The sequence below is a fragment of the Helicoverpa zea genome, chromosome 5, assembly GCF_022581195.2.
Source record: "Helicoverpa zea isolate HzStark_Cry1AcR chromosome 5, ilHelZeax1.1, whole genome shotgun sequence".
Taxonomy (NCBI): domain Eukaryota; kingdom Metazoa; phylum Arthropoda; class Insecta; order Lepidoptera; family Noctuidae; genus Helicoverpa; species Helicoverpa zea.
In genome coordinates this window covers 13,764,499-13,777,568 of record NC_061456.1, presented here as the reverse complement: position 1 = coordinate 13,777,568, position 13,070 = coordinate 13,764,499, and the positions used below count along the sequence as shown (strand labels likewise).

The following is a 13,070-nucleotide window of genomic DNA, read 5'->3' as shown; positions in this document are numbered from 1 at the left end:
TTCTTTTCAAGAAGATATATTACCCTCGAATATTAGTTAGGTGGTTATTCCATAAACGTATTCTAATAAGAATTTAAGTTGGCAGTACGTTATTTATAGCCCCAGAAAATAATTATGTTCATCTGAGTTTTTTTGCGATCTCTCTTTGCATACAACTTATAGGCTCTCCATGGCTATAACATGGAGGTATGCATGTCAGCAGTAAGTTAATGAAATTAATGGTTAAATATTGGTCCAGTTGTAGTGCATCACCCTGTGTGTGAAGTGGTATTGGGTCCGATAGGCGGTGTTTATGTGCGTGGCACCGACTCGCCCGGTAGCTCCTTAATGAGTGCCGGCTTCCGTCAATAAAATCATTTCGATGGGCTAGTAGAGCCTACCGTGAAATTTTCATCGCCCACCAATCACCTCGGGGAAGCGATATATTGTCCAGATACTTATCTAATTAGAACTTAGCGTTACGCTCTGCTTTGCTTTCCATTTGTTTAGAGGTACACTCACATTCTTTTGGAGAGAATTTTGGGCCGTTATAATAGACAACATGTGGAAAGTTCAGTGTTTTTGGAATAGCTGTTTCTTTTGTTAGATTGTTCTAAGCAACAATTAATTTACCTTGATCGACTAACTGAAAAGTTAACACACCTTCGCGGATTCTAAGATACACATTTTATAAAACAGAATTGAAGAACTTAATTGATACAATTTACTTTTAGTTTCGCAGTTAATTCAACAATAAACTACTAGGCGTGCTTGAACGACAATCTCGCCGATAAGATAGCACTCAAGCTACGATAGCTGCTAGATTATTCTGTAATATCGCCAGCAGTTCCAGCAACTCCTTAAAAGCTGCTATACATTGAGATTGTTCAATAGCTGGTTATAATAGGTTCCCATACGGCGGTGCGTGGTATCGTTATCTGCAGATAAGCGGCCCACGACCCACGACTTATGTTCACAGGCCCTAATTAACCTCTTCATTAGCACCGCCACTAACACTGAAAACTAAGTGCTGCACCACACGGAGATTTATACACTATTTTATGATCTAGTGATTAGGAAGCGTGAATTTTATGTTGCGGGGAAGATTTGTTCGTATCATTGATGGATGCGCACGCGATGCAAGCTAAAACGTTCAAACGTCTCACTATCTCTGATGCACAGATAAGCTTATACTTAAATTTGAAATATTATATCAGTAAAAACAGTGAACAGAAACACAGAAGCAAAGATTAAAATGGCAAAAAACGCTAAATAGCTATCATAAATGTATTCAATGAAATTGATTCAGGCAAACAAAAGAGTCCAATAAATATAATGACACAACTACCGAATGAGAATATCAAAGTCCGGTAGCTTAATTTATTCCGTGTCGCATGTAACCTGAGGATGGAGCGGCACAAATAAAAAACGTATGAATACACTTATCTCAGCTTAGAGGACCTCGCCTGATGAATTTTAATGGAAGAAAGCTGTGTTCCGCGATATGAGGGATTTGGGGTCCAATGGAATCTCCAGCTTTAGAAATCCGTAAAATGTAATTAGAGAAACTTATTTCTATTACTTATTTCTTATTGTTGAATAAAAACTAGTCAGCAACTTATTTTCGACAAGGTTTATATGAACAGTTTATATCTTTTTTGCCATAAGTATTGATAAAACTTGAAAACTATCATGTGACATATCTTGTGACCTTCGAAATCGAGCTTTGGTAACACCCATCTTTATTTTCTAACAAGACCCCACAAACTTTGAAAGAAAATTAAATTCTGATTATACTTTCACGCGTCCCAATATACAGAACCCGGTCCTCGCTTTAAGTGTTGAACTACAAAATTTTTAATCGCCTTCTTTAGATCAATCGCCTGGCGAGATTTATGTGGGCAATTATCCGCGCCCGCGCCACCGAACGTACGGCTAATAAAATATCCCGTACCTCGTGCGCCGGGGCATCAAATCACTTCTGATTTTTAGCCATTATTATATTGATGTGATGTTATTTTTATGTACCTCAGTGATGGTGTGAAAGAGCTGTTAAGTATAATTCAATTATTTTTTTGAATTACTCTCGATAGCTCCGTTGACTTTGTTTCCTAATAGACTTTCCAGTTGGAAATTGTCGAGCTATCGTTTCTCCAAATTAAGGTAATTGATGGTTCCATAATACGTGTAAGGTCCCCAACTGGTTGAATCGGGAACGTTTTACAGCAGTGTTAATGACGAGCTGATGTCCGGCAGACGTGTCCGAGGTTTACGACGTCGTCCATTACGTCACCTCGTCATAAGACGTGTGAGAATTAATTATGGACGTGTTAGATTCCCACTTTATTGGACCGAGTGGATTCCGATAGGAATTAACGGTCGGTTCCCAGCAGGGCCATAGGTCGTGACTCCGATGCTCAGATATTTTATACTTATTTAGGTGTTAGGATCTTTGGACTTTATGATGAGTGGCTCGAGCAGAGATCAGCCATAAATGCTAGCTGCTCATTAGGCAATGTACAGTTTTAAAATGTCATAAGTAAATGAGAGGGTTATTGATACCTATGATGCTATCCAAGTTATGTAGTATGTACTTATTTTTTTATGGAAAACCTTCGTGGTACAATTCCTAGTTGAATAAACCGCTCAGTAATTGGATATACAAAGAAACAATAGCGACCCTGTCACTTACCCTAAGGCCATTGGCGACACATTTCATAGACCAGAAGCTAGCTTAGCTTGTCCGGCGTGTTAATTGCTCGCTCACTTGACAACTTGCACTGGAGGCAGCTGACACATTGTAGTTTTATACTATAAGATATTAATTAGCGCCACAGAATGCTGCACTTAATTAAGCACAGGTAAATAACTTGCTACTTAAGTATTTTTCACTGTAAGTGCAAGTCAATCAACAAAGTTGTCAAAGGTAAGTATGAACTGTTATAGGTTCTTTTAAGGTGTTTTAAGAAGGGATTACATAGGTGTAAAGTTATGAAGTTTTTTTTTAGTTTGAGTCAATTTCCTCTCACAGCCTTCGTATAGCTGCATCAGAACCTTATGAATAAAAAACAAACTGCAAGTCCCATAATGTCCAACTAATAGCTTGGTTATCAGCGAGATCGTCTCCCGCGGCGCCTGCGCAGGCCACTTGCTAATTACCCGCGAACTTGCCGAACGTATAGAGACGTTCGGCTAACTTCGCTCGTGACCCGACGATCGCCGACCGATACCGAGGAAGCTCTTTAGATTTTAGATGCACGATTTTACATGAGACTGGGAACTGGTCGGAGGAAGATCAAATGATTTGTATTGGTGTAGAGATTTGATGTTTTTATAGCAGTCATCTTAAATAGGACCTAGTGAGGTGGGATTAGGAGATTTTGTGGCCAATAGCAACTAATAGGAATGAGTACCAATCCAGTTACATTAAGTTAAGTGTATCATTTTCTGGAAGCTTTTCTTCGATGTACAGTCCACATGGTTAATCCAACATCTTTCCACATTTCTTGGTCATGAACAGAGACAAACACCGTAAAACGATAACTAAAAAAGAAGCGAATTTGATATGTATTCGCAATAGTATTATAAAGTAAAACAGTTTATGCAAATAAGCAAGCCTGGGCGGTAAGACAGTCAGTTTGTTTGTTTACAGTGAGCGGCTGATTAGCGCATTGTGAGCTAGTGCGCGCTGATTGCGCGCTTATTATCGCCGCCATTACTGCTTGTTAGAGAGCCGGCGCTGCCAGTACCGCATGACATGATTTATGCAGGTTTATGATTTTTACTACACTTGTAGGAAATTGATTTTCTTTTTTAGTCAATCAGAAAAGTTTAAACAACATTACGCATCTTAAAAATCTTCGTCCAAGAAAAAACGTACTTTAAAAAATGTGCCATTGAAAGAAATTGGAATCTTAGTGTAGGCATACACATTCCTTAAAAAACTTACAACAATTCTTACTTAAGTAAAGTTAAGTAAGTCGAGTCTCATCACCACACATGCAACGGTAATATAATCCAATAAGCCTGCCACTACCAGGAGTACATGAACACCAAGAGCCAAAGCCAACATAAATTAGAAGAAAGTCTTACGCAACAGTTTCCCACCGAACACAGCTTCTATTTTAATCGGCGCCATTCTACGATAAATTGTACGAGTGTAGGAATTCCCTGCCTCAAGGTCGGGGGCTTATTAGACTACAAGAGAAATGCATTTGATCGCCTTGCGTTATCTCGCGATGTGGAGATAAACAGGTGTGTGGGCAGTCCCGTAATGCACTTGCGTCGTGTTGCACTGTACGGATGCTGAGCCGTACCGAATCAATTGTACGTGCGAGAAAGTATTGTACCTGCATGCTAGAAAACCGACGTAAATAGAAATTACCTGCTCTTACTACTTGCAGTAGTTTTATCTCTGTCTATCTCCGTTTCAATTTAAAATTGATTTACTTTAGTTAACAGAATACTGCGATTATTATTATTATACGCCAGTCATAAACTTCATCTAAAAATCATGACTGAAAACGACTCATCAAATGAACCCCACAGCCAGCGGATTGCGTCCATAACATTTTACTACGAGAAAAACATAAGCTGGAGTTCTTATATGAAACTAAAAATAATAATAGAATAGTGCTAACAAGCGCCATCCGTTGGATACCAATATGACCATTAAAATGCCCGAGATCTTCCTTATAAGAACTAGTTGTCACATAACATCAGACGCGCAGGAAAAACTCAGCTTTTGTTCAACTCAAGAACTCACTTAAATGCCTTACAAAGTTGAAGGAAAATGATTTCAAGGAAATATAGCTATTGTACAATTTGACACCTTTGTTTTAGTGAACATTTATTTATATACGTCTGATGTAAGTTAGTGTTATGATCAACTCTATAAATGGTCCGTAAATAAATAAAACAGCCCAGTCTATGGTAGCCGTGGGCTTTATTGTTAAATTCCGGTGCCTACGACTGATGTGGGGTAATTAATATATCAACTGCCTTCAATGCTAAACGTTAATCTAGGAATTGAATCAGGTTTGTGGACCCATTAAGAACAGAAACTAGAAAATAAATCCGAGCATTAACCTTCCTATGGAATTCATAAACTTCAAAGATATAAAAACTAGTTCAAGATTTAACTTGAGGAGCTTCCTATTAGAATGTTTCCTAGTTGGTTCTCCGTTTTTCATTGCAACAAAGTTTTATTATTCACTGCACAATGCAATCTTTAAATCCGAGGTTCAACAGGTGGCCTGTTCTACTTGCCATTCCGCTAAACCCTACCGACATAAATTTCAATAAAACTTGTATTGAGAACATGTAAAAAATAGAGAAAAACATTGCTCGAGATGTTTTTTTGCAAGATAGATGCAGATACAGTTATCTAAGATCATAGCTATCGGCTAGATAAGGCTCGCGTACCAGGAGTGCAGAAGTAGCGAAGAGCTCTCGTTGCGCTGTCAACTGATGGAAAAACTCAGATGTACTAACTGCAGTCTTAATGAGAGTCGACAAACTGGATGGCGAAGGGCCTTCACGTTCGATTTGTGAGGATATGCACTTGTGTTTTTTAATGTTTGCGTTTACATGACTGGAGTAAAATACACTTCTTATAAAGATAAACAAAAGAAATTTTATTCAGTAAGTGAATTCAGGTTTGAATTTTTCCAACCAAGCAGTAATAAAACGGGCCTTCAACTTCTTAGGAAAACACAACATAATGCGATGTGGATAGACACATCTTTTATGAGACTGATTTGGGAGCACGAGGTTAATCTTTTAGTAACGATGCTGTAAAATATTTTATTGTGTTCAGTTGTTTCACGTAAATGTAGGCAGATGTAAATTATTCTGTCCTAGTTGTGTTAAGTAAGGGATATGAAGTCGATTGTGAAAGTCCAGAAAGTTGTTTTCTTTTAGGCATACTTTAGTGCGCCTTTTGAGTGGTACGAGTAGTTACAGGTGAAATTACTGCCTTCAAGAACACCATCGATCTGTAGCACCATCTGTTTGGGACCCAAAAAGGGCATAAAATATGCTACCGTTAGCGGACCAGGGTCCATTTACAGTTAGATGTCTGTCGTATCCACACTTCGCCGCTGGCCCGTCATAACACGCGCCCTAAAAGGCAGTGGTATCATTACCCGACCGGTCGCTACCGGCCACCTCCGCGCCGCTCTGCGCGCCTGGTAGCCGCGCACCCAGCCTCGAGTGTTGTTTTTATGCACCTCGCTATGTTTGTGTTGCTATTGAGATGGCATGTTACCTAGTCCATCTGTCAATTACATCTCGCAATACAATCCCTACCTTTCTTTCATGAAATTAAAGTCCAATTTTCTCCTACGCCACTCCAATACAATGGTGGACAAAGTCGTTTCATTCACGTTTCTTTGTGTTCGGTATTTGGAATATGACGTAAATGGACGTATTATATATTTTTTGTGAAGTTTATTTACGATGTCTCGTAGGTGCGGCCTTTTTGCTGTGCACTGACTGGCAATTTTCTGAAACCCAGTAGCTGGGAGTAATTTCACATAGCATTATACGGTAGCTCTGTCGTGTTCTGGTCGCCGGGTACCGCCTCTGGCCGAATGCGACTACTGCTAATAATAAACGTTGAGAGGCGAAACTGAGGAGCATTTATTACTGTTTATTATTATACGGTCGGAGCACTGTGGTTTGTTGCACGATTAATGTGTTCAATAAGCCGGGGAGAGAGGAATTAATCCGGCGTATCGATCGCATTATTGTTATCAATAGCATCGTGTTCGTGGAAATAAAACAAATAACCTTCTGCACTACCTAGTTGATATTATGAAGCCTAGTCTGTACCGGATGGCTGTCACTACATACACAGGTACTCTAGCAAACAAATAGTCAACATTGAACAATTATAGTTCGGCCATTCAGAGAATGCGTTCCTGACACGTCGCGATTGAACTGACGACGTAACTTTGCAATGGCGTTGCAGTTACGATAAAAATATTTTTGCTGGTTGTTTACCGTTTTAACAATTGAGGAGCATTAAAACAACATTATTATATCAATAATCAATGAATGTAGTTACGTCGTCAGTTCAATCGCGACGTGTCAGGAACGCATTCTCTGAATGGCCGAACTATAATCTGGATAATTAGCAAACATTATAGCTAGCTAGTTATCCGACACACATAGATTGCGGTAGTTTATGCGCAGCGCGATAATTAGCAATACTTTATCGTCATAAATCGTAGTGTAGGTAGCAATTAGCGAGTAGTTACTTACTGGGCATCCACTAGTGTTGTACCTAATGGTTCAGCTTACACCGGGGAGGCCAATATTCGATGAGTCTGAGGAGCTTCGGCGCATATTTGACATGTCCCTAACTAACGTTACTCCTTATATGGAGGCCAGTTATTGGACTTCGTATGTTGTTACTATTAATATTCGATTGTACAAAACATTGAAGCAGTTAAATGTTTTCAACAACTTGAAGTCCCTACTATAAAATAATAATATATAGGCAATAATTGAGGTATGAAACTGTGAAGTTAGTTTATGTAATGATTTCTAAGTCTTAGCAGTATCTGTGTCTAGGTAAAGTCAATTTCACGCACATTAAGAACTTGGAGATGAACTAAACAAGCAAGAAATTGATGAAAGGCAGTCAGCACGCGATGGCACGTGCTGTACCAAAAAACTCATGTTATTGAATATTACATAACTAGAATACATTATTATACATTTTCTCTTTCAACAGAAGTTGAGAAGAATACGCTTATGTTTCTTGCTGCACACAGAATTACCCGAAGAAGTTTTTATTTAGTTCTGACATTCTGTGTAAGACATGTAGGTATAATGCAACAGAGATGAAGATCATAATTATCTGATTTCTACCGCAATGTTTTATCATTAAGACTAAATGATCCTTTACCAATCACACGCGTTTATTATAAATTGGCAAAGAAAGCGCATCCGTATGATTGATGAGCGAGATAAATGTCGGGTCGGCCGCCACGAGGCGACGGTTATTATATTAATTCGCAATTACCCACTAACCTTTAATCACTGAAGTACGTGTGACACTAAGAAATGCGAAATTAATATTATGGCTACGTATAGTAAGTCCAATGGATTCCCTGGTTTCATAAGTACCAAATGAAAGCTTTAAAGATGTGTACCCATGAAATAAGAATTATTTCCTGATGCAGTTCACTAAAGTCAATCCATAATAAGTACAAAGTGAGAGTACATCTAGGCACTCTCTTAACACGTTCGCGTGTGCAGTCTCATTTTTAAATGTTGGTACTGTGGCGCACCTTTTTCCCGTACAAAATTAAACCAAGTCTTAAGACGTCCCGCCGTTATACGTAGTCTTATAATCTGTGTTATGTGGCGCAACGTTATTTCACGTCCAACGTCTATAAACGTTGTCGCCACCACATAGGTCTGACATGGTCCGTCAAAATAAATATGACAATCTAGAGGCCGTCGTACGACGTTGCGCCTTTTCATACTTATATCAATACGACGTTGCTCACGCGAACGTGTTAACCTCAAATGCATTGATTCTAAACAATTGAAGTAAACTCTAATTAATGATTCCTGTAAAGGCTATAACTATTTCATTACTTCACACGTTTCACGCCTTGTGAAGTCAACGTTAACTAAATAGGTTTGAGGAATCTAAGAATGAGTCAAGATCTAAAGGAAACGAGAAACGCAATTTAAAGGCGAACTAAATGGTCATAATCTAGTTGTTATACAACAAAAGTTACATTAATACTAATTCGTGAAATCGATTAATATAAATCACTATTTGACATAAAACAGCTGGTTTCTAAACTAATCCCAATTTTACGACATCGGGCGATATTTTTAGTGTCAAATAAAATTACAGTTAAATTCCAGTGAAAGTGAGTACGTTTCTCTTCCCACGTGGGCTTATGGGACGACCTTTAACTTTCCCATGGCGGACCACGGAGAGATGACACCGTAACGTATGTTTTCTTATTCTTCTTCATTTAGTTTGGGAGAAAATTCTGAATGATTTCCTAAATGTCACAAAGCGTGGGAGACACGAAAATCCCGGACAATTAAGGTAAAACAAAGCTTTGGTCGAACTTTGGCATGTTTGCGTGTTGACCACCGACATAACTATCTAACAATTTAAAAATCTTACAGTTGAGTAAAAGCTCGCCCATAAAATAAAACCTCCTTTAAAACATTTTCCAGAAAAACCGCATCTATCAAGGAAAATCGGCTTGCTAAAGATATTTGATAATTAATAAGGCCAGACAAATATGTTGTTTGTATTAGGAACACTAATATTAGGTAACGTATACCATATTGAGTAGCGGACGAATACGGCTAACTCTCCGATGTATGGACATTAAAGTGCCAACACCTCAACCATAGCAAATCATACTTTTAAATCGAAATTACATAAAAATGCATTGAATCATTCATCATATCTCGCACAAAATATCGCTACCATATTGATAGACTTCCACACTTTTTAGGGTTCCGTAGCCAAAATGGCAAAAACGGAACCCTTATAGTTTCGTCATGTCCGTCTGTCCGTCTGTCCGTCTGTCCGTCTGTCACAGCCGATTTACTCGGAAACTATAAGTACTACAGTGATGAAATTTGATGGGAATATGTGTTGTATGAACCGCTACAAAAATATGACACTAAATAGTAAAAAAAAGAATTGGGGGTGGGGCCCCCATACATGTAACTGAGGGATGAAATTTTTTTTTTCGATGTACATACCCGTGTGGGGTATCAATGGAAAGGTCTTTTAAAATGATATAAAGTTTTCTAAAAAACATTTTTCTTAAAGTGAACGGTTTTTGAGATATCAGCTCTCAAAGTCGTAAAAAGTATGTCCCCCCCCTCTATTTTTATAACTACGGGGTATAAAATTCTAAAAAAAATAGAGGTGATGCATGCTAATTAACTCTTTCAACGATTTTTGGTTTGATCAAAGTATCTCTTATAGTTTTTGAGATAGGTTGATTTAACTGTAATTTACGGAACCCTTCGTGCACGAGTCCGACTCGCACTTGGCCGGTTTTTTTGTTTGTTGATTATGTTAAACAATTCTATATGTGTGGTCTAATTCAGTTTAAATAATTCGGAGGGCGCGGCTCAGACTAAGCTAAATATTAATATTGCCATACGTATGGTAATGTTATGATTTATGCCTATTACCGGCACAAGCGTTGATTAATTGCTAATTATATTTACTAATCGTGAAAATTGGGTACCAAAACAGCGGTCATTCAAATTGATTAATGGTTTTAATAAGATAATTTTTGTTCTTCTTTGAGATTCTATGCAAAATTATACGTCATTATCACGGTTTTACTTTTTAATTAGATAACGGTTTTAGTAGATGCTTATTAATGAACAGCTACTTATTGGTAATCTAAAAATTGTACTTTAGGAAAGATTGCGCGATTATAAAACTATGGAAGGATATTTCTTATGTGATAAACTAAGGTACTAGTATAAATAAAGGCTAACCAAAGAAAGCTCTCGAAGCTTCTGGAATATAATCCCTGTCTCCCGGTGTCGCTTCGACTGTGTCCTGTAGTGTGCAGCTCGCCTAACCCTATATTTGTAACTGCACACACTAGATTAGTACATTATTACACGAATTGTTGACTTGAACAGTTCTCTTTTATTTTGCCTACATCACTCCAATACATGGCGACCCTTAGCCAGCAGTTAAAATTTTGCAACATGTGTAAAATACGAAAGTAGCTGAATAAATATGAAGAAATACAATTACGAAGAATAGAAGTTTGTGGCGACGAGAAATAAGAAAGGCAAGATTTTCAAACTACAGAAGATTTTCAAGCTACAGAAGATTTTCAAGCTACAGAAGATTTTCGACTACAGAAAAAAAAAAAACTCTCACAGAAGATTTGGACGAAGCGATGAAAACAATACAAGAAGACAGAAAAGGGTGTAGCTGCCGGGAGCCGGGAGAATGCTCAAGCCTTATGATGAGAGGATATGCAGGGCGCCGGGAGATAAATTGTACGGGTCCAGTGAGGAGCAGCTGGGAGTCAGTTCGAGTCCAATGCTGAGGAGTTTATTCACCCGCGCTACGTGAGACGTCATGACCTGCATATACGTTGACAGTAAATACGTGCCTACTGCAATGTAAGTTTTTCTCCACTTTTGTATTTTTTTTTTGCGTTATTTGTATAAAGCGCTGTTTTAAAATGTTATTATTAAGGTCATGCATAAGTACTTTATATTCAGTTTGAGGAAATTATGTCACAACAATTGCGAGATTTACATGCTAAGTTAAAATATTTAAGAGAATATGTAATAAAACTTGGTCCAAATGGACGTACAGGAAATTTAGGTTTTAAGAAACTAGAAGAAGCTGAAAAAGAATATAGTAAATTGGAGTGTATTTTGACTCAACTGAATCAAGAAGTTAAAGATCAGAAGCTAGATAAAGAATCTTGTGACATTTGCCAAATATTGATTGATGAGATACGACATAATTTTACGAAAATAAAGAGCTTATTTTCTTTGAGAGATAGTAGTAGTCAAACTAATGATAGAGATTTGATAGAATATTCTATCTGTGTTACAAAAATGTCAGACTCATTTGATATTAAAACTGCAATTTCCCTGTTGCCGGTAATGAATGGCCAGGAGCAGGTGACAAACCAACTTATCGATGGTATTCTTCTTTATAGTTCGCTCATCAATGACGACAGTAGAAGTAAATTAATAGACTTCGTATTAAAAACACGTCTCTCTCCTAGTGCAAAACTGCGCCTTAAAACTACGTATGCTGACATTGAAAGTTTGGTAGGAGATATTCGCTTTTATTTGTTACCGAAAAAATCGGCGGTAGCATTACAAACCCAATTATTTAGAGCTACTCAAGGTCGCAGGACTATAGAAAAATTTGGATCTGAGATCGAGGAGTTGTTCGTAAATTTGACGATTGCTCAGGCTAACGAGAAGCGCGATGCATATGAGGTATTGCGTCCTCTCAATGAAAGGACTGCAATTAAAAGGTTTAGCGATGGTTTGACCGACAAACGGCTCAGCACTATCATTGCCTCGCGACAGTTTGCGTCCTTATCTGAAGCTATTACAGCTGCAGTAGACGAGCAGTCTATATCTCTCCACCCACAAGAGCAGGTTATGCAATTTAGAGCCAACCACAATGTTAAACGCGGAAACAGCAGAGGATTCCGAGGCCGAGGAGATAGGCATTTTTATAACACCAAGAATAATTATAATCGTAATTATAATTGTTATGAAAATAGCACAGGTCAAGGAACTTCACATAGCGTAAATCGCGGCAAACACTCAGGCGGTCAGCGCCAGCGTCAGCATTTTCGCGGCCGTCCGATGCGTTATCAGCGTGTTCAGCATAACACGCAAGAGTCCAATGGCCAAGACAACTTGCGCAATGATGTCGCAAATAATAATGACAATTTAGAGTTTTTTCGTACCTAAACAGTGTACTCATTCTATTTTTAGTTATAACAATTTTTGTGTAGTTAATTGTCAACTTAACGATAGTAATATTGATCTTAGTTTGTTAATCGATAGTGGGGCTAGCTTATGTGTACTGAAGTATGAATGGTTGTCGCGACATAGGCAGTTATTGAATTTGGTAGAACAGGATAAGATAGTTATAAAAGGAATTAGTGGTAATTTAGAGTCTATGGGATATATTTATTTAAATATTACAATTAACCATGTGAATTTTAATCATAAATTTCACATTTTTGAACATTTATCTTGCGCCGCAGAGGGGATACTCGGTCAGGATTTTGGATTTGGATTTGGTCGTGCCTGAAAAGTCAGCAATTTTTATTATTTCTCAATCGTTGTCTACCGTAAGTGTGTTAACGAGAGAATTACAACGTCTTTGCAAGCAAATCAAAATAAACGAACTCGTAATAATTAAAAATAAGCAATATGAACGATTTGTAAACAATTTTATAAAGGAAATGAGTCATTTGGATGGTTTCCCCAAGTTACTTGTTATTAAAGATGTGACAAGAATTACTGACAAAGATACAAAGACTGTGATCTTAAATGACTTCCATCTGTTACCC

General features: G+C 37.9%; 1 protein-coding gene across 1 annotated transcript; it reads left to right on the top strand.

Moving 5' to 3' along the window:
* Nucleotides 1-10,618: 10,618 nt before the first annotated feature.
* Nucleotides 10,619-12,600, top strand: LOC124630370. Its single transcript, XM_047164248.1, has one exon. It carries the CDS (start codon nucleotides 11,251-11,253, stop codon nucleotides 12,460-12,462), a length of 1,212 nt encoding a protein of 403 aa, XP_047020204.1. The 5' UTR covers nucleotides 10,619-11,250; the 3' UTR covers nucleotides 12,463-12,600.
* The last annotated feature ends 470 nt before the right edge of the window (nucleotides 12,601-13,070 follow it).